This window comes from Adiantum capillus-veneris, chromosome 3, assembly GCF_014529385.1.
Source record: "Adiantum capillus-veneris isolate H3 chromosome 3, ASM1452938v2, whole genome shotgun sequence".
Taxonomy (NCBI): Eukaryota; Viridiplantae; Streptophyta; class Polypodiopsida; order Polypodiales; family Pteridaceae; genus Adiantum; species Adiantum capillus-veneris.
Genome location: NC_140933.1, coordinates 19,995,607 through 20,016,792, shown reverse-complemented (window position 1 = coordinate 20,016,792; position 21,186 = coordinate 19,995,607). Strand labels below are relative to the sequence as shown.

The 21,186-nt window shown below is 43.9% G+C and overlaps 1 protein-coding gene across 2 annotated transcripts in view; it reads left to right on the top strand.

The window, feature by feature from the left end:
• The first annotated feature begins 1,402 nt into the window (after positions 1–1,402).
• The window catches only part of LOC147460574 (pre-mRNA-splicing factor ISY1-like protein), a 37,983-nt gene continuing 18,199 nt past the window's right edge, over positions 1,403–21,186 (top strand). Inside the window, exon 1 of one of the 2 annotated variants that reach the window (XM_086508035.1) lies at positions 1,403–1,898. In XM_086508035.1, coding sequence (XP_086364161.1) covers positions 1,447–1,898 — 452 coding nt within the window. In that variant the 5' untranslated portion in view covers positions 1,403–1,446. The remainder of the gene's footprint in view (positions 1,899–21,186) is intronic. The other variant, XM_086508033.1, reaches the window with a different exon arrangement.

The following is a 21,186-nucleotide window of genomic DNA, read 5'->3' as shown; positions in this document are numbered from 1 at the left end:
TGAGGATGGTGCCACCTCCCACCATATGTTTTTTTTGTGGGCATGACATGCGAGCACTTAATGCATCGATGCTGATCTTTTGAACCCATGTTCGTAATACTTTTTTTACTAGCCATGTCTGCTAACTTCTAATTTTTCTTTTTGGAAAGGTTTTGCACAATGATCTCAAGGACACCTTCATGAATTATTAATTAGGTGTTGCAAAAACAATGTCTTTTTGCAAAACATGGGACTCTTTATTAAAAACCCTTGAAAAGGTTAATAACTTAAAGAGATTTTTTGAATGCTTCCTTGGCATTAAACCACATATAGAGGGAACAATGATAAAAATAAAAGCAAACTAGCAAGTCTAAGAAAATCGAAGTGACATGCACAACTGTTAATTGTTTTGAACAGAGACAACAAGAAAATTATGCAATAATATTTTAACTGCCGTTATACCATTACCAATACTTCATGAATGATTGTCAAAAAATTCAAGTAATCATGGCAGACTAGTTAATTTAGCTAGTAGATTTCGAGGGCTTCACTTGACCTCTTCGGTTAGTTTTCTAGGCTTTTTGGAGAGTGTTTGGAAAAGTTTGACTACTCTAGACAAAGAGTGTAAGTGAGTTTCGGTGAAAGGACACTCAATTAGGCTGGTTACACACTACAGCCATCGCCCGCTAAATGCTGGAATTTAAACCAATTGGAGTTCTGCACGTAAACTTGGGCGTCTCCTCACCTTACACACTATCATTTGCAACTTGCCGCCATATCCGACATGGAAGCCAACACATGCCCAAAGTTGTGAGGGTTTTGGACGGCACCTTGACGCTGCCGCAGCCAATCCAGCTTCGTGTGGTCCGCTCAAAGTCATTCTCCAGTTTCCAGCTGTGCAAAATACCCTCTCGGTAGTGTGTAACTCTAGGCGCTCAATTGCATGCTCGCTATCTATGGGCAGGCGTGTTTCTGCGATTAGGCTGTGTGTAAACATCCTTAGTCTTAGGCCTATGTTAGATGCGGGCGGAGGACAACCACCTGCTTTGATGTGGCCCAGTAAGAGGAATCGCTGCTCTCGATCAGTGTCAAAAGAAGCGCCCGGACGAAGCCTCGCTGTCTGAGCTGGCTGCCAAGTCATAGCCAGGATCGTCTAAAATCTGGGCGACCCCCCAAGCCGAGCAACCCCCACTCAAGGAAGGTCTTCGCATGCTAACTGGCTACAAGCCTGCAGTCGTGTGCCTTTTTGTATCAAAAAAACTGGCTGGCGTCCGTGTGGTGTGACCAACTCTGGTGGACAATGTTTTTTGCTACAAAAAGGTCTCCGCCCAAAGAATGCCACCTCACACATGGCCGCCGACCATGTGTGACACGAGCCTTATGTGTCCGTTTTGATACAAGGCTAGCCTAGAACAAAAGCCTTACTTAGCTGTAGTACTTCGTCGCTGAGCCAATCACGGGGACGCCATGGCTCGAAACGAGGAGAAAGCGCAGTCTATGCTCAACAGGTTCCTGGCGTTTAAGAACGAGGAGAAGAAAAAGCCAAAGGAGAAACGGCCTTACTTAGCATCAGAGTGCCGGGATCTTGCTGATGCGGACAAATGGAGGTTGCAAATCCTGCGCGAGATTGGGCGCAAGGTCATGGATATCCAGAACCCAGGCCTTGGCGAGCATCGCTTGCGTGACCTCAATGATGAAATTAACAAGCTCATCCGCGAAAAGGGTCACTGGGAACATCGCATTCTTGAGCTTGGTGGCCCTAACTATGCCAGAACTGCCCCCAAGATCACCGACTATGAGGGTAAAGACATTGTTGACTGCCGTGGCATGGGTTACCGCTACTTTGGTGCTGCCAAACAACTCCCTGGAGTCAGAGAATTGTTCGAGAAACCTCCTGAAACTAAGAAACGAAGATCCAGGTATGAATTTCCAATCTTAAATAAGTTATTTGTTTCAGTATATCCATGTCCCATGCATATATATGGCACACTATCTTTTGCGTTTATTTGTACATACATATGTAAAGGCTAAAAGACACAGAGATATCGTCGGGCACAAAGGCACACCCTAGTTTAGGGTGTATAATCCTTGCTTGTGCATGACAAACACAGTGACACCCCTTATGTCAACTGGCACAACTGATGCAAATGTGATTTTGATAGCATTGCACCAGTCCTAAGGTTTCAGACCGACTATTTTTTAAATTGCATCTCTCTAGTCAGTGCTAAAGCTCTTTGCCAAAACTAATTTTGTAAACAATATATCTGCAAAAGCTTTATAATTGGCATGCGTGAAAAAGGAACTTCAAAACAATTTAGCATTTTTGGGTTGGTAAAACTAGTTTTCATTCTCGGTATGGAAATGTTGTGTTCTTCTTTTATTTGATCTTGGTTTCTACTTTGTTGGTTACTCGAATGTATTACGCTTGCATCTTGCTTTCCTAGTATTGAGTTTCGGAGTGGGAAATTTTGGTGTGAAATCATGGTGGCATCTCATGTGTTTCTTAGAGCGATTTTTACTGAGACAATCCCCTTCTATAAAACAATAGTTCTTTTATTGAATTAAATTCAGCAAATAGCCGATTCCACTGGTAGTGAGTCATAATATATAGAAAGAGGTCAACATTGCATTCCAAACCGTATTTATCATTCTTTCCATGCCATACGATAAATATGTGTATTGCTATTAGTACTTAATATGTTGTTTATTACTTATATTCACTCACTTGTACACGTACATGCGTGTATGCATGCATGTATATTAGGTTGTGCACGTATGTATGCATATATATTTACGTGTGCATGCATGTTGGTGTGTATGCATGCATATTTACATGTATGAAACCATGCATAAGTAGACGTGTACGTATTTTTCGTGCGGATAGTGATTATCCATACTGTACAAACTATTTTATCATTTTTTTTGTACAGTATTTATCGCACCTATCCACCTTGAGAGAGGTGAAGTTGGCTCTCCAATCTACATCCTCTGAGTTCTTGGTTGGAGACTATCTTGAATTGTCACCATACGCCCATCGAATATGACCTCCATGCCAAGTTGCAAACCTCATGCACTGATATGAGATCGGATTTCTATAAAGGAACATACAATATGTCACGTGACACATCCAACCCTATGTGTCCGTGGACAAGCTACTTCATAACAAGGGTTCCGTCAGTCCAGTCAGTCTATATTAGAAGTGTTCTGTTCATAGACCGTGCATGCCTAGGCACTTAGTGTAGATGCATATCCTCTGGTTGCACACAACATGATCATAAGCATTCCCATCAGAATCCATCAGGGGAATTTTCCTGTGCATTTAACTTATTTTTCCTATTTTTGACATTTTTCACTTATTAATTTAAGTGACTTTTGTTGGAAAGTAGGTAGGGCAAATTGAGTAAGTTTGTATATAAGCAAACCTAGACTAGCACTATTTGGCAGAAGAGGCAGTAGGAGCACCATCACTCAACATGCAACTTCTCAAGAACCCCTTGGTGGCGTTTTCCCTCCAAGCAAAGACAATCCCAGCCTAGCGTTTCCATCAGCAAGACATCATCGCCATAGATATTCAGCAACTTGGCGTTTTTCCAGCAAGAACACCATCGCCATAAGATCCAACATGCTAGCGTTTTTACACCTGCATACTCAGCCCTTTTGCATCGCGTTTTCAACAAACAAAGCAACAATAGTTTTCAGCCTCTGACCACCTAAAGGGACAACAATTTTCAACCGTCAGAGACCCCGCCATATCAGCGTTTTTGGTTCCAATGATTTGCAGCCATTAACGTTTTTGGGACAGTAGGCAATCATCGTCAGATTTCAACTAGTAGCGTTTTTGGACAACAGTACAAAAGCATCATTTTTCAGCTCTTAGATCGGTCTCGCCATCCCCGTCGTCGACATCGATTTAGCCTAGACTTGCATCAGTCACATGCATCCACTTTGTACCAATTTGTGCAGTCATAAGTAGACCGCTCTCACCATAGAGAGTGGGGCCTTCGGAGGAGGGTTTTACGGCTCTGGTGTCGTATTCTCTTCTCTCTCTATCTTTCAGTCTCATACACTTGCACGCACAGTGTCCATTCACTTTGTTTGTGTCCATTGCACCCTCTCATTAAGAACGGAAGGCTCTCCCTTCCGTAAGTAAAAGGAACCTCGAGCATAGTTCGGAGCACTCATCTTGAGCAAAGTTCAAACATTCATTCCGCTGCACTTTACACAATACTTGGGAGATATGCATTCTCCCTTCGTCGTTGTCTAGAACATGATCCATAGCGCCCTCACCTTGTGTGAGGACCAATGAGTTGTCTATGATGGTAATGTTACTAGCATTATGGTCTTATGGCCTCAAATCAAACATCAAACTATATGAAGAAGTCATGTGCTTGGGAGCACCGCTTAGAGTCATTCGGATGTAAGGTGCAGCGGATGTGAATGTTGATAGTGCTCAGGATGAGTGCTCCGAATTGTGCTCAACATTTCCTTTTACTTATGGAAGGGAGAGTCTTCCGGGAGAGCCTTCCGTTCTTCTTAGAGAGAGAGTGCAAGTGCAATGATCACAAACAAAGTGAATGCTATTGTGAATGCAAGTGCTGAGAGAGAGAGAGAGAGAGAGAGAGAGAGAGAGAGAGAGAGAGAGAGGTATACGACACTAAGCGGTTCTCAAACCCTCCTCCAAGGGCCCCCCTCTCTATGGCGAGAGAGGTGTATGCTATAGATTGCACAAATTTGGTACAATGGTCTAGATGCTGTGAATTGGATGAGGACAATGTCGACGACGACGATGGAGACTATGACGATGATGACGATGGTGTCGTCGTCAAGTCCGAGATCTGCGACGATGGCGACGAAGGTGTCATCGTCAAGATAGGGATCTACGATGACGATGACGATGACGATGACGAAGGTGTCGTCGTCAAGATAGGGATTGCGATGATGATGATGAAGGTGTCGTTGTCAAGGTCGGGACTGCAATGACGATGATGTCGACGACGACTATGGCGTTGATGACGACAGCGTCAATACTTAAAACTGAAAACGCTAGATGCTCTGCTAGTGATCTGCTACCGTGGCGGCACTATGGCTTGGATTTGCAACCGCCAAGTCAAACTATTGCTGAAAATGCAAAACGCTGGTTGATTTGGCTAAATTGCAAAAACGCTAGGGCTGTTTTGGGCTGAAAACTGTCTACTGGCAGATCTGCAACAAGGTGGCACTTGCAGCAAGGATCTGCTACTGGATCGGGTCTGATTTGACGAGGTTAAGGGCTTAAAAGCAAAAACGCCGGGCTCTTTGGGCTGAATTTGCTAAAGCTAGGCTGTCTACTGAATTCCGAAAACGCCAAGCTGATTTGCTGAAATCTGGAAACACCAAGCTGATCTGGGTCTTCTTCTTGAGAAACGCTAGGGCTCCTGTTGAGGTGTTGCCTGCTTGTGCCCCTGCTTCTTCTGCTTCTACTGAGTACCCACTGGGTTTCTTTTATAATTCCTTAGTAATTTGCCCTACCTATTTTTCCAACAAAATCACTTATTAATATATAAGTGAAAAATGTGTATTTTGGCAAAAAGGGTTCTATGCTTTGGAAAATGCTCATGATGGGTACTGAATGTCATGCTAATGATTGTGCTGTGCGCAATCAGAGGGTATGCAACTATTCTAAGTGCCTGGACATGCACGGCCTGCGCACAAGCTCACAAGGGTGCCATAACACTTCCTAGGCTAACTTGAACCCTAGAACTAGGATAGCTTGTCCACATGCACATAGGGATAGATGTGCACGTGACATCCCCTCCTTTAAAGTGAGGTACTGGTACCGAGCTGTATGGCGTCGAGGGAGTGCGCTAACAACATTTGGAATCCTACGAAGAACTCTTCGCATGCCCACTTTGATGCGTGGGTCGTGCGATACTTGAACTTCATGAAGGTATGCAATGCTTACTTCTTTGGGCCACGCCGAAAGCGACACAAAATGATTTGTTGCGTTTCCAATACTCCAACTGCGTCTATGGTCGTGGGTCCATCTACTGCAAGAATCTCCTAGGAGGAAAATTCCTGAAACCATTTCCAACACAAAACCATAAACATACCCATTGCATGTAGAGTAACTGGAAAAATACTATTCTTCCTAAATGATTGTGCATGCAATGCAGATGAACAAAGTGACGGAGTGTCAAACCGTTCACCAAACACACGCAAAAAGTGGGATTGAAACTTGACTTTTCGACCTAAACCTATCAACTGTGGCAAATCACAACGGAAATGCCGATGCTTGATGGACAATCTTACTCGTGCTCTTTTTGAGACTGTGTTATGCCAAGGAAGAAACATTTAAAAGCGATTGACAAAATAGACAATCGGGAAACAATGTGAATTCCTTGAATGCAACCTTTTTTCCTTTTCGAGAGTAATCCACATACATCCGTGCTCATCCATGAGTGAATTATGTGCATCGTAGAATACGACATGCCTGTGAAAAGGGAACACATAAAGATGGTGACGAAAATACAAGAAACTGTCACGAATGAGAAACTCGAACAATGCGTGTTGACTAATCATGCGAACACACAATACTTCCTGAATGGGTTCTTTGGACCTTGACTCAAGAGTCAAGATCGGTCCTACGTGACTGATCGTATCTGCAATGAGGTCAGCTTCACTGGAAAAATCATCATTCAAACCATGATCCTTGCGAACAATCACATATCTATCATGCAAAAAATGTGTGTTAGGTGCAGCGGAAGTGCATGTTGAACTTTGCTCAAGATGAGTGCTCCAAACTGTGCTCAAGGGTTCCTTTTACTTACGGACGGGAGAGCTTTCGGTTCCTTTAGTGAGAGAGTGCAAATGATCACAAACAAAGTGAATGACACTGTGAATGAAGGTGTTGAGAGAGAGAGAGAGAGAGAGAGAGAGAGAGAATGACACTAGACTGTTGTCAAACCCTCCTCCAAGGGCCCCCCTCTCTATGGCGAGAGAGGTCGATGCTATTGATTGCACAAATCTGGTACAATGGTCTAGATGCAATGGACTTGCTGATGATGTCGACGACGGGATGACGACAAGACGGGCTGAAATCTGAAAACGCTAGGGGTTGAAATCTGCAAATCTACTAACTGCTGAATTCTGACACTGTGTCGGCGAGGACGACGACGACGATGACGATGCGCTGAAAATGCAGATGCTGAGATTTGCGGACAGCGGGCTGAAACTGAAAACGCTGGCTGATTTGACCATGCGGTGAGGATCTCCTGCGGGTGAGATCTTCGAGGTTTGGGGCTGATCTTGCGGAGTCTAAGTGCTGGAAATTGAAAACACTGATGTGCTTGGGCTGAACTGTCGCCAGAAACTGCAAACGCTAGGCACTCTGCAAACTGGAAACGGCAGGGGCTGATCTGGGAACTCCAAATACGCCAGGTTGGTCTTGTGGTTGAAAACACTGAGTCTCTTGCTAGTCTTGTTGAGAAGGTGCATTGCAAGTCATTGGAATTTTTGCTGCCTCTTCTGCCAGAAAGTGCTAGCGCTAGGTTTCTTTTATAGAACTTAGCAAAATTGCCCTACCTAGTTTCCCAGCAAAGTCACTTATTAATAACAAGTGAAAAATGAATAAAATAGGGAAAATGGGTTTTGTGCACTGTAAAATACTCATGATGGGTACTGATTGTCATGCTGATGATCATGTTGTGTGCAACTAGAGGATATGCAACTACTCTTAAGTGCCTGGATATGCACAGCCTGCGCACAGGCTGACAAAGGTGCCAGAACACTTCCTAAACTGACCTGAAGTAGCTTGTCCACATGCACATAGGGTTAGATGTGCACGTGACATCCCCTCCTATTTAAAGTGAGGTACTGGTATCGAACAGTATGGCGTCGAGGGAGATCGTCAACAATGTCTGGAATCTTGGGAAGGACTCTTCGCCGGTCCACTCTGATGCGTGGGTCGTGCGATACTTGAACTTCATGAAGGTTTGCATTGCTTGCTTCTCTGGGCCGGGCCGAAAGCGACAAAGTGATCTGTGGCTGCTTCAATGGTCCAACTGCGTCTATGGACGTAGGTCCACCTTCATCAAGAATCTCCGAGGAGAAAAATTCCTGAAACCACTTCCAACACAAAATCATGAACATACCCATTCCATGTAGAGTGACTTGAAAAATACTAGTCTTCCTAAAAGACTGTGCATGCAATGTAGATGAACAATGTACAGAGCGCCAAGCCGTTCACCAAACACACAAAAAATGGGGTTGAAAGTTGAAACTTGACTTTTTGATCTAAATCTAGCAACTGTAGCAAATCACAACGGAAATGCCGATGCTTGATGGTCAATCTTTCTTGTGCTCTTTCTTAGATTGTGTCATGCCAAGGAAGAGACATGGAATGTGAATTCCTTGAACGCAAACTTTTGTTCTTTTCAAGAGAGATCCGCATACATCCGTGCTCATCCATGAGTGAATCAAGTGCATCGTACAATACGGCATGCCTATAGAAAGGGAGCACATAAAGACGGTGACGAAAATACAAGAAACCGTGACGAATGAAACACTCGAACAATGCGTGCTGAGTAATCATGCGAACACACAATACTTCCTGAGTGGGTTCTGTGGACCTTGACTCGAGAGCCAAGATCGGTTCTGCGTGATTGATCGTATGTGCAATGAGGTTAGCTTCAATAGACAAAGCATCAACTAAACCATCATCCTTGTGAACAATCACATCTCTATCATGCAAAACATGTTGTCGTGGTTTGGAAAAGAAATGATTGAGAGAGTCTCCTTTTCCTGTTCTTTTGCGTGTTCCGTGTCATGTGTCTTTTCTTGTTCTTTGTCATGCAACAAATCATGCTTCTCTAGAATGAGACTGAGACTAAGAGTGTTTTCTTCCCAACAAACTTGTGGATTATGACCTTTAAACCACTTATGCCAAAAATCACATCATATCTTGAAAGAGGAGAAATCAAAAACTTTTGACGAAAACGGACATTTTGAATGGACACGGTCACATGAGGACATTCATGCGTAAACGAAGAGTGCATGCCAGGAGCAAACCTAGAGGCCACAATGTGATCAATGGGTCGAGCTTCTAGACGCGAGCTGCACAAGAGAGTCGCTAATCACATCGTGTATACTACCAAACTCAAAGAAGATTACAATGCGTTGACCATTCACATAACCATAACAATGCATGAGAGATGCATCGGCATGATCGTGAGAAACTTGGGACACATTAGTGTGCTCTCTGATTGCATTAATAGAAGATGTGAATTTTGTGGGTTCCTTTGTGGGTTCTTTAGGTTCGTTCTTAGGACAATCTCGTCTTATGTGACCCTTAGTGTGACATTGATAATATCTTCCTTCCTTAGAATAAATGACTTGTTCTTCTGTCGTTATGTATCCTCCTATGATTCCTTGTTTTTCATCTGGGGTGAGCTTAGGTTTACCAAGTGTGTTAGCTTTACCCTTAGATTCATTTTGAGAGTTCTTTTTTGAAGGATTAAAGGAAGATTGGCTAGAAGAGTTACTGTTCTTACCATTCTTACCGTTCTGTGGGTTCTGAGGAGTCTGAGAGGTACTGTGAGAAGACTTGCTCTCCTTAGGCTTTCCTTTGTTGTGCTTCATCTCCTGTGCGAGAGCAATCGCTACCGCCTTGTTGAGATCTATCGGATCGAGTACTTCGATATCATACTTAATATACTCATCCAATCCATATAGGAATGCCTCCTTGCGCTCATCCATCCGATTTGCATAATTGGGTGCCGAGCTGCAAAAGACGATTCGAGAAAGACATAACTGGCATACCATTTTGCTTGAGACCGCGCCAATCGTCTTTCAACCGTGCTAGGTACTGAGGTGGCATAAACCGCGCCTTGAGCTTGTCTTGGAAGTCGGCCCACTTGAAGGAAAGGGACACGCCTTCTTCGGCTTCCTCTTACATGGCTGCCGTCAATGTTGCTAATTGGACTATTTTCTTATTTTTAATGATTAAATCTCTTTTTTAGGATATTTTATTACGTGCACTAAGAACTGTTAAAAGATTGTAGCTACAGGAACTGCCATCAGGAACGGACAACTCTAATGTGTCATTTGATGGGTGACGGTAAACATCGCGAAGGAGTTTCCGTAAGTTCGGTGGAAAGGGCCGGGTTACGAGTGCCCCTGATGCGTCACATGATGGGTGACGGGTGCATCAGTAAGGGGGCATTCCGTAGGCTAAGGAGGAAATCCGAACTGAGTAAGAAAGTACGCGTAAGAACGCAAGCACAAGAATAAAGATGGGTTCAATGAAGCTTTTTACGAAAAGCAGGAACAGTCGCGGGAAGGCAGATGCTTTCCCGCGAGGAGTCCATGTCTGCATTGCATCTGTGCCGTGTCCTGCACCCGGGGATGCCTGGAATGTGTCCGTGTAGCATTGTTTTCACTAACTGAGGGAGTTTTTAAAGTTTGAACAGGTTCACACTTTATTTTATAAAGTGACCGGTCACTTTTAAGCGATCGGCCCCTTTATTAATAAAATAAAGCAAGCAAGGCTCTTATAGAAAAAGCCAGCGCTAAAACCAACGCAGGGGGGCTGAATTGCGATCTCTCTCTCTCTCTCTCTCTCTCTCTCTCCTCTCTCTAGAAAACGTGATTTTCTCTCTCCTCTCTCTAGGAGCGCCAAGCTCTGCTTTTTGACCCCTATTCTTGCCGGGTGTCAGACCCTATAAAAGGGTAGCCAGCGTTTCAGTTTGAGAGGGAGCCAGAAGCAGCAGAAAGTGCAAGCGCTGGGATTCTGGAGCAAAGCCTGGCGACAAAATTTGCAAGTGTTCGCGTGACGACTGAGTACGGAGGTCGATTCTCCGAGAAAGGAGCGACAGGTATAAGGTGTTGATACACATTGAGAATTGTTGCTCTGTGTGGTTTGTTTTGCAGGAATCTCCCGTCTCACGGGAAGGCCCTTCACGGGAAGTACGGCTTTACGCCCAAGTCCCTTACGGGAAAGTACGGCTTCGCGCCTAAGTCCCTTACGGGAAGGAACGGCCTTGTGCCCAAGCCCTTACGGGAAAGCACGACCTTCGGGTCTAAGATTACAGAACGGAGGGGTTTCCTCGGGTTCTTGTGCTTGTATAAGAATTCTCCCTGAATAAAAGAATACTCTTAACGGGGGGGACCAGCCCATCTTCTGGTCCCCAATACTGTGTCGATCTTCTCCCTTCTCTCATGTTTTCAAAGAATTATAATTTTCAGATTTTTCTAAGTGCTCGTGTACGCTCCCGTTTTGTGACAGTGGTATCAGAGCTCGGACTCCTGTCTTTCTCTGCAAAGAAGGACGATTCCGGGAAGAACGGGAAGAACCATGTGGAGCCAAGGGAGAAGCGTTGAAGAGGAGCTTCAACAAGTGCAAGCTCAGCTTGCGGAGTTGCAACAAATCTTACTGTTGCCAGACGTCCAAAAGCTTTTGGGCGGAATGAAGAAAACGAATGGAACTAAAGTCTGATGCAGCCAAGCATCCAGACAACACTGTTGGCGTGAGACCACAGGAGGCAAGAGAAGAAGAACGTGCCGAGGCGCACAAAGGATCTTCGGATCGGAATGAATGGCCTACTTCAAGGAAAGGCCAGGAAAAAGCGCTCTCTTTGCTAGACGAGAGCAAGGACATCTCTATCTCATCTACATCTTACTCTCTTGATTATACTTCTACTTCTCGATCATCTCGTCAGAAGAAGGAAGCAGCTACTACTGCCACTACCCTACATCAACCTAAAGATAAGCCTTGATTCAAGAAGCATGGTCGCAAGTCTCAACATCGCTTGAGAGTCTTCAAATCGGGCGACAAGGACATCAAGTTCGAAACCTACAACGGACGGAGAGACATCTCCAAAGCACTGTCCTTCATCAGACAGTTTGAAGTTGCCTTTACCAATGGGCACTTCACAGAAAGATCCAAATTACGCCATGTGGGGATGCACCTCAAGGAAACGGCAAGTAATTGGTGGTTAGCCAAGATTCTGGAAGGTTCTCAGGCCAAAACTTGGGAGAGCTTCAAATCTGAATTTTATGAACAATTTCTTCCATCTGACTTCTTGCAGGACATACGGAAGGAATGGGACTAGCTTGCCCATAAGGAACATGAAAGAGTAACGACTTATGTGGACAAGTATTGGTCGGTTCTTCTGAAGGTCACTCCCTCCATGAAGATTGCCGACGAGGAAAAGAAAAGAAAGTTCGAAGCGGGTCTCCAACCGCAGCTTCAAAAGAGTATGAAGGTGTATCCGCATGATACTCGTCAAAGGATGATGGAATCAGCAATCATTGCTGAGGATTTGCACTCAACTGGGACGCCCAGAAAGATGGAGCATAGCACTTACCGTGCAAGACAAAGAGGGGTCTACGATGACCATGGGAGCCAAGGAAGAAAACGTCCTCCATCTAGAGACGATGATCATTCTAAGAAGCCAGAGAGCACTGGCAAGCGAACTAAGTATCTTTCTCCTACTCAACTTCAAACTTTCAGAGAGGAAGAAAGATGCTTCTACTGTGGCGAGAAAGGACATATGAAACCGGACTGCCCGCTAAAGCAGCAACGACAAGAGCAAGCCCCTATGAGGCAAGAGAAAGCAAGGAAGGAACCCGCCCCACCAAGCTCGAACTCAATTCCAGATGCTCAAGGAAACACAGAAACGGAGAAAGGGAAGCGTCAACTTCTGAAGGGCTGGGGGTCTTTGAACAACCAACGAGTATTGATTCTTTATGATCCAGGATCCACGGATAACTTCATCTCCCTGGATACTGCAGAACGTTTGTGCCTTACACCGGCTGAGCTTGGCACACCGGTTACATCAGGATCGGCATTCGAGGGGTTGACAACCAATGCAACTCCCGTGCAAGGATAGCTCAATCTTCGGATTGGCGAGTACAAGGACCGCGAATCATTTTTGATGGCACCCATCGAGGGATGTGATATCATCTTGGGTATGCCATGGCACTTTCACATGACACCTATTCCCGATTATGTGGAAAAGACCCTCACTTTTGATCATGGGGGTAAGAAAATAAAGATTCAAGCTGATTCAGGAGATTGGCAGTTCCCAATTGTAAGCCATATCTCCATTAAGAAAGAAATGAAGAAGTGTGTTTCTGCTTACTTGATTTTTGCAAAGGATAAAACTAGTAGGGACTCTCTCTCTAGTGTGGAAATTAAGCGTCTTCAATTTATTGAAAAGTATAAAGATTGTTTCACAGAAACACTTCCTGATGAACTCCCTCCGATACGCCTGGAAGATCACCGCATAGATCTCATACCGGGTAGCTCGCCTCCCAATCAACCCCCTTATCGGGTAAGTCTTGCTCAGCAAGAGGAAATTCTAAAGCAAGTCAACGAGCTTCTAGAGAAAGGGTTAGTACGGTGCTTCACCCTACTGCTCTCCAGTTCTACTGGTGCAGAAGAAAGATGGCACGTTTCGAATGTGCATAGACTATCGGTCTTTAAACAAGATCACAATCAAGAATCGCTTTCCGATCCCTCGGATTGATGATATACTTGATAAGTTGCAGGGTGCAAGTGTCTTTAGTCGCATAGACTTAAAGAGTGGGTATCATCAGATACGGATCGCCCCTGAGGATGTCCATAAGACGGCTTTCCGCACAACCTTTGGACTATATGAATTTTTGGTAATGCCTTTTGGCTTGACCAATGCTCCTGCGACGTTCAATCGCATGATGGATCGCATTTTCAGCCCGTATCGAGCTTTTACGGGAGTATTCTTTGACGACATACTCATCTTCTCTAAGTCAGAAGAGGAACATCGGAAGCACTTGGACTTAGTGTTTCAAGAATTGCGAAAGCATGAGTTGCATGTGAATGCAAGAAGAGCGAGTTCTTTCACTCTGAGATACACTATCTCGGCCATATAGTCTCTCACAATCAAGTGAGTATGGATCCTGCCAAGATCTAAGTGGTAGAAGATTGGCCTATTCCCACTACGGTACATGATGTACGTAGCTTTTTGGGATTATGTTCATATTATCGAAGGTTTGTCCGAGGATTTGCTCATGTAGCAGGACCACTTCATGATTTGACAAAGAAGAAGATTCCTTTCAGATGGGGATCGAGACAACAAGGAGCTTTGGATCGGCTCAAGTACTTGCTAAGCCATGGACCTATTTTGATAGTGCCTGACTTAAGGAAACCATTTGAGGTTCACTGCGATGCTTCAGGTGATTGCATCGGAGCAGTGTTAAACCAAGAAGGCCATGCAGTGGCATACGAAAACAGACGGCTTAAGGATGCAGAGTTGCATGTATCAATCTACGAAAAGGAACTCTCGGCTGTGATTCACGCCTTATCCAACTGGAAGCACTATCTTCTAGGAGCGGATTTTGTGATCAAGACTGATCACCAGAGTTTGCGATATGTTCTTACGCAAAGGAAACTATCTGAGAAGCAGATGAGGTGGGCAAACTTTTTGTCTATGTTTCACTTCCAGATCCTCCACACGGCTGGGAGTAAGAATGTAGTCGCAGACGCATTGTCTAGGCGGCCAAGGGTGAACGCTATCACTTCGGTGTATCACCAAGAATTAGAAGCACTACCGGATTTGTATCCGAATGATCCAGACTTCTCCACCATCTTGGGAAAGCTACATCGTGGAGAGAATGAGTTTCCCTATTCCATCCGGGACGGTTATCTCTACCACCATCAGGCCATATGTGTGGCGGAACCATTAAGAAAGAAGATCATGGATGAAGCACACGCTTCACCTATAACGCAGTTGGAGCATTGAAGCCGCCACAGATCACTTTGTATCGCTTTTGGCGCGGCCCAAAAAAGCAAGCATTGCAAACCTTCTTGAAGTTCAAGTCATAGTGGGCCATCGAAGAGTTCTTCGCAGGATTCCAACACTCCCTCAACGCCTTACAGTTCGGTACCAATACCTCACTTTGAAAAGGAGGGGATGTCACAAGCACAACTAACCCTATGTGCATGTGGACAAGCTACTTAAGGTCTAGAGTTTAGGTCAACTTAGGAACTGTTCTAGCACCTTTCTGAGCCTGTGCGCAGGCCGTGCATGTCCAGGCACTTAGAGTAGTTGCATATCCTCTTGTTGCACACAGCATGATCATCAGCATGACAGTCAATACCCATAATGAGCCCATTTTCCCAATTTATCCATTTTTCACTTATTATTTAATAAGTGACTTTTGTTGGTAAACTGGGTAGTCTATAAAAAAAAACCTAGAGCTAACACTTTCTGGCAGAAGAGGCAACAGAAGTTCCAATAACTTGCAGTTCACCTTCTCAGCAAGATCGGCAAGAGACCTAGCGTTTTCAGCCAACAATTAGCAGATAGCAGATCAAGACCAGCATTTTTGCTACAGAGCATTTTTGCTACAGAGCTGGCGTTTTTCAATTACAGACTCAGCCTAGCATTTTGCAGGTCTGGCATCAGATCAGCCCAGTGCATCAGCGTTTTCAATTTTCAGCACTTCTAGCCTCGCAGATCTCACCTACTCGCAGCAGATCCTCGCCGTACCGTCAGATCAACCGGTGTTTTCAGATTCAGCCCGCTGTCCGCAGATTTCAGCATCTGCGTTTTCAGCATATCGTCGTTGCGTCATCGCCATCGCCATCCTCGCCGACAGTGTCAAAATTCAGCAGAAGTCAGCGTTTTGCACATTTCAGTCCTAGCGTTTTCAAATTTCAGCTCGTCCTCATCATTGTCGTCGACACCGTTGGCAAGTCCATTGCATCTAGACCATTGTACCAGATTTGTGCAATCAGTAGCATAAAACCTCTCTCGTCATAGAGAGGGGGGCCCTTGGAGGAGGGTTTGAGAACCGTGTGGTGTCGTATTCTTCTCTCTCTCTCTCTCTCTCTCTCACACACACACACACAATCTCAGCACCTTCATTCGCAGTGTCATTCACTTTGTTTGTGATCATTGCTCTCACTAAAGGACGGAAGGCTCTTCCTTCCATAAGTAAAAGAAACCCTTGAGCACAATTCGGGGCACTCAACTTGAGCAATATTCAACATTCACTTCAGCTGCACCTTACACTTCTACACCAAGAGGATTGTTCCCCGATCCTCCCTCATCCCCATCTATGCCACGGATTGTACAAAATCCTATAATCAAGTCGATGATGGAGACATGCTCCAACAGGAGGTGCAACGTGCCGTCTTAGAAGAAAGACGGGCAGCCATGGAGCGTGAGCGTGAGCGAGAGCAACCGCACTTGGCGGCTAAAGAAAGACGAGCGGCTTTAGAGTTAGAGCGTGAGGCGCATGTTGGGTTAAAGACCTAAATAACCCCTTTTTGTACATTTTTATACTTTGTCCAGGTTCACATTGAACATGGACACATTAAGTCACTTATAAACCAAAAACTCACTTATTGAGTTTTCCCCAAAAACGTGAGCTCTCTCTCTCTCTCCCTGCTTCGATCTCTAGCGCTAGCTCTCTGCTGCTCTGTGCCTCTTGCTTCTTGTCCCAATCCTGCACTGCATCGCGATGCGAACCTACCGGTACCTTCTGCTTCGCGCTTTCAACTGGTATCAGAGCCCTAGGGTTTCAAAACAGCTCTGTGCAGTCTGCTGGACAGCAAGTAAATATTGCTCTTCCGCGATCAATTTCGCTTCCATCGCGAAGCCCCTTGCTACCAGGGTCGAAAAGGTCACCAAAACAGGCTGTTTTCTTAGGTCAAAACAAGTGATTTACAGGTTATTACAGGTCAAAACAGTAATACGCAGGTGTACCAAATTTGTGGGATCACATATATTGATGTTTGTCACATGTATTGATGTTTTGTCGTGACAAATTGAGTGAAAAGCTGAGTACAGGTGCTTGAAATTACACATTTTAGCTGAAATTTCAGATTTGGACTATTTCATGCAAAGAAATTGTGGCTCTTTGTATACAAAGTCTTGTGGTTGCTACTATTTGCTGAAATTTTCAGCCTATTGCATCTCTCTTGTATACACACTTGTGGTTACATTAAAATGGTTTCTTCCTCTTCCGCATCTGACACTAAAAGTTTGATGGAAATCAAACAGTTCGATGGTCAAGGCTTCAACCTTTGGCAAGAACACAAGCAAGGTATCCTTTTCTTAAAGGATTGTGAAGATCATAGTTACCAGGAACGGGAAACCGGAACGGGAATGCGGAACAAAATGCCATTCCCTGTTACGGGTACTCACATTTGAAACACGGAACGGGGATTCGGAATGGGAACTTGGAATGGGAACGGGGAACGGAGACCTGAAAACGGCCATTCACTGTTACTATGGTGAAGATGCATTGGAAGAGAATAAGCCACAAGGTTTGTCTGACGAAGAGTGGGCTAGGTTGAATAAGAAGGCTATGGCCTACATCAAAATGGCTATCAATGATGACATTTTGACGGACATCAAGCGTTTGGACTCTGCTTATGCAATATGGTAAAAGCTAAAGTCCAATTATGAGAACACCACGCCTATGAGCCAGGTGCATTTGATGCAAAAGTTGGTGAATATGCAACTTGATGACTCGAAGTCAGCTTCTGAGCATTTGAGTGCTTTTACAGGTGTGTTGAGTCAGTTGCAAAACAGTGGGCTTCAGCAATTCGATGATAAGCTAAAAGCTATTTTCTTGCTTATGACATTGTCAGATAATTGGGAAACCTTGGTTGTCTCCTTGAGCAACAGTCCAACCCTCACATATGACGGTGTGAGAGGGTCTATTCTCAATGAAGAGATTAGACGCAAGTCTAGTGGGAAAGGTGGCAATTATGCCTACACTGCAAGAGGTAGAAATCAAAAGCGTGATGCGGGCAACAGGACTCAAAATAGAAGTAAGAGCAAGACAAAAGATAAGGATGTCACTTGCATCTTAACAATGGTCAAGAGCTTCTGTTGAATGATGTCAGATTTATACCAGGCATTAAGAAAAGTTTGCTATCTGTTGGCCAGTTAGATGCACATAATTATACTACCATCTTTGTTGGGGATTCATGGAAGTTGCTAAGGGCTCTATGCTTGTTGCAAAAGGGTCTAAAAGAGGTACTGTGTACTATCTTCGATGCAAAGCTTTGCCTGACAAGTTTCTTGTTGTTGCTGAAGTTGCTACACACACGGAATTGTGGCATAAGAGACTTGGCCATATGAGCCAAAAGGGTATTGATGTGCTTTCCTCTCTGAAGAAGGTTGATGTAAAAGGCAAAAACTTGGATTTTTGTAACGATTGTCTTTATGGAAAGCAAAAGAAATCTTCTTATTACTCTGGTGTCTCTCGCAAAGCTAATCCTCTTGATCTTATTCACTCCGATGTATGTACAATGCCTGTTAAGTCTTTTGATGGTGCATTGTATTTTGTTACATTCATTGATGACTGTACTAGGAAAGGATGGGTGCATTGGTTGAAAAGTAAGAGTGAGACTTTTAATGCTTTTAAGAAGTTTCATGCTTTTGTCACTACGCAAAAGAGTACTAAGCTTAAATGTCTCAGATCTGATAATGGAGGAGAGTATGTATCTGCTGAATTTCAGTGTTTTTGTGATGAAAATGGGATTAAAAGGGAGTTGACAGCCCCTTATAATCCGTCTTCTAATGATGTGGCTGAGAGGTATAATCGTACTTTATACGAGAGAGTGCGTTGCATGTTGTCCACCGCTAATCTTTCCCAAGAGTTTTGGGGAGAGGCATTGAAAACTGCAATTCATATTTGCAATCGCTCTCCTAATAGAACGCTGAAAAATGACATTCCAGAGGAGGTTTGGTTTAGCAAACGTGTCTCTTAAGATCATTTGAGAGTATTTGGCTGCGAAGCTTTTGTTCATGTACGCAATGACTTGCGAACAAAGCTTGATATGAAGTCCATTAAAGGAGTCTTCCTAGGTTATGAGGAAGAAGGTGAAATGGGCTATAGAGTGTGGTTACCACAGTTTAGAAAGGTAATACGCAGCCGAGATGTAGTATTCAATGAGACAAAATTGCTTAAGAATGCTACAAAATCTGATGTTGACAAAAAAACAGTCAGATTTCAGCCTTCCGTGCCACCCATTGATGTTGAAAAAGAGCCTTATGATGCATTACCGCAAGCTGAAATTGATAATCAGCCGGTTAACCTTGAGCCAGAAGAGGTAGGACATGATTTTGATGCTCCTAATGAGGATGGCCAGCCACCTGAATTGGCTGAAAATGATTTTCAACAGCATGATAGAGCTGAAAATGAGTTGCCTTATGATGTAGAACCGTTGCCTGAGAATGTAGATCATTGGGTACGTAGGTCAACTCGTTTGAGAAGGCAACCGCTGAGATTTAATCCCTCTTTGGATCATGTAATGTTGACTAATGAGGGTGAACCTCTTACATATAAAGAGGCCAAATCATGTGAGTCAAGCAATAAGTGGCAGCTTGCAATGCAAGAGGAAATGAAATCCTTGTATGAAAATGATACTTGGGATTTTGTGCCATTGCCTAAAGAGAGAAAGGCTCTTCCTAACAAATGGGTGTACAAGATTAAGATTGTGGATGAAAAACCCAAGTACAAAGCAAAATTGGTTACAAAAGGATATGCACAGAAAGAAGGAATTGATTTTCAAGAAATATTTTCCCCTGTGGTAAAGCTTACGACTTTACGTGTCCTTTTTGCTCTCGTTGCAGTGCTTGATTTGGAATTGAATCAAATGGATGTAAAGATAGAGTTTTTGCATGGTGACATTGAAGAGGACATATACATGAAACAGCCTGAAGGTTTTGTAGTTCCTACACGTGAGGAACTTGTATGCAAACTCAAAAGGGCTCTCTACGGTTTGAGACAATCATCACGACAATGGTATAAGAAGTTTGACACTTTTATGTTGTCTCAAAGCTTTAAACGCAGCCATGCAGATCATTGTTTGTATACGAAAAGGGATAAAGATGGTAGTTTTATCATACTTGTTCTCTATGTTGATGACATGCTGCTTGCCGAGAAACATAAGACTAGTCTTGATGCTCTGAAACGTAAGCTAAATTCAGCATTTGCTATGAAGGATTTGGGTGATGCAGAGCATATTTTGGACATGCGTATTAAAAGAGATAGAAAGCTGAAATTGTTGTTTTTATCTCAAGAAAGGTACATTGCAAAAGTATTTGACAGATTTAATATGGCTGATGCTAAGCCTCTTGGAGTACCTTTACCTCCATACACTAAGCTTAGCAAAGCAGATTGCTTAAAGGATGAGGTGGCATTGAAAGCAATGAAGGTAATCCCATATGCATCAGCTTGTGGTTTTCTTATGTATGCTATGGTTGCCACTCGTCCTAACATTGCTTATGCAGTGGGAGTTATTAGTCGATACATGTCGAATCCTCGCAAAGCGCATTGGGAAGCTGTCAAATGCATTTTGAGATATTTGAAAGGTAAACAATCAAAGTGTATTTGTTATGGAAAAAGTGACTTAAAGTTGCAGGGATATTGTGATGCAGACATGGCAGGTGACATGGATACCAAGAAATCTACCAGTAGATATGTATTTTCCATTGCTGGTGGTGCAGTCTCTTGGTGTTCTAGGTTGCAAAAAATTGTGGCATTGAGTACCGTTCAGTAAGTTCAGTCAAGTCTAGATTAACAGTGATCTGGCACTTTTGTGAGTCTATTCGTAGACCGTGCATGCCCAGTCACTTAGCATAGATGCATATTTCCGGTTGCACACAGCATGATCATCGGAATTCCCATCAGAATCCATTAGCATCAGTTAGGGGAATTTTCCAGTGCATTTAGCCTATTTTCCTATTTATTGGGATTTTCACTTATTATTTTTAAGTGACTTTCCTACAAAAGTAGGTAGGGCAATTTTGCTAAGTTAATATATAAGCAAACCAAAGTTCACACTTTCTGGCAGAAGAGCCACAGGAGCTCCCCGCTCAACAGGCAACTTCTCAGCAGTACCCCCCCTCTGACCCCCATCGCCATACCTCCCCCTTCTTCAGAGTTTTTCACAGCATCAGCCGCCATTGGAGTTCCCCCCTTTCTGGCGTTAGTTCCCCAACAAGACAGCCCCGTCCTTGGCGTTTTCCTGCGACCAACTCACTTCAGCCCTGGCGATTTTATCCCTGCATGCTCAGCGTTTTTGCATCAAATCACTAACGCTAGGGAGCAGTAAGACCTCAGCAATTTCAGCCTTAAGTGCCAACGTTTTGGAGCCAACAAGACCATCAGCATCAGCGTTTTTCATTTGCAGAAAAGCCATACTTCAGCCAGCGTTTTTCATCCAAA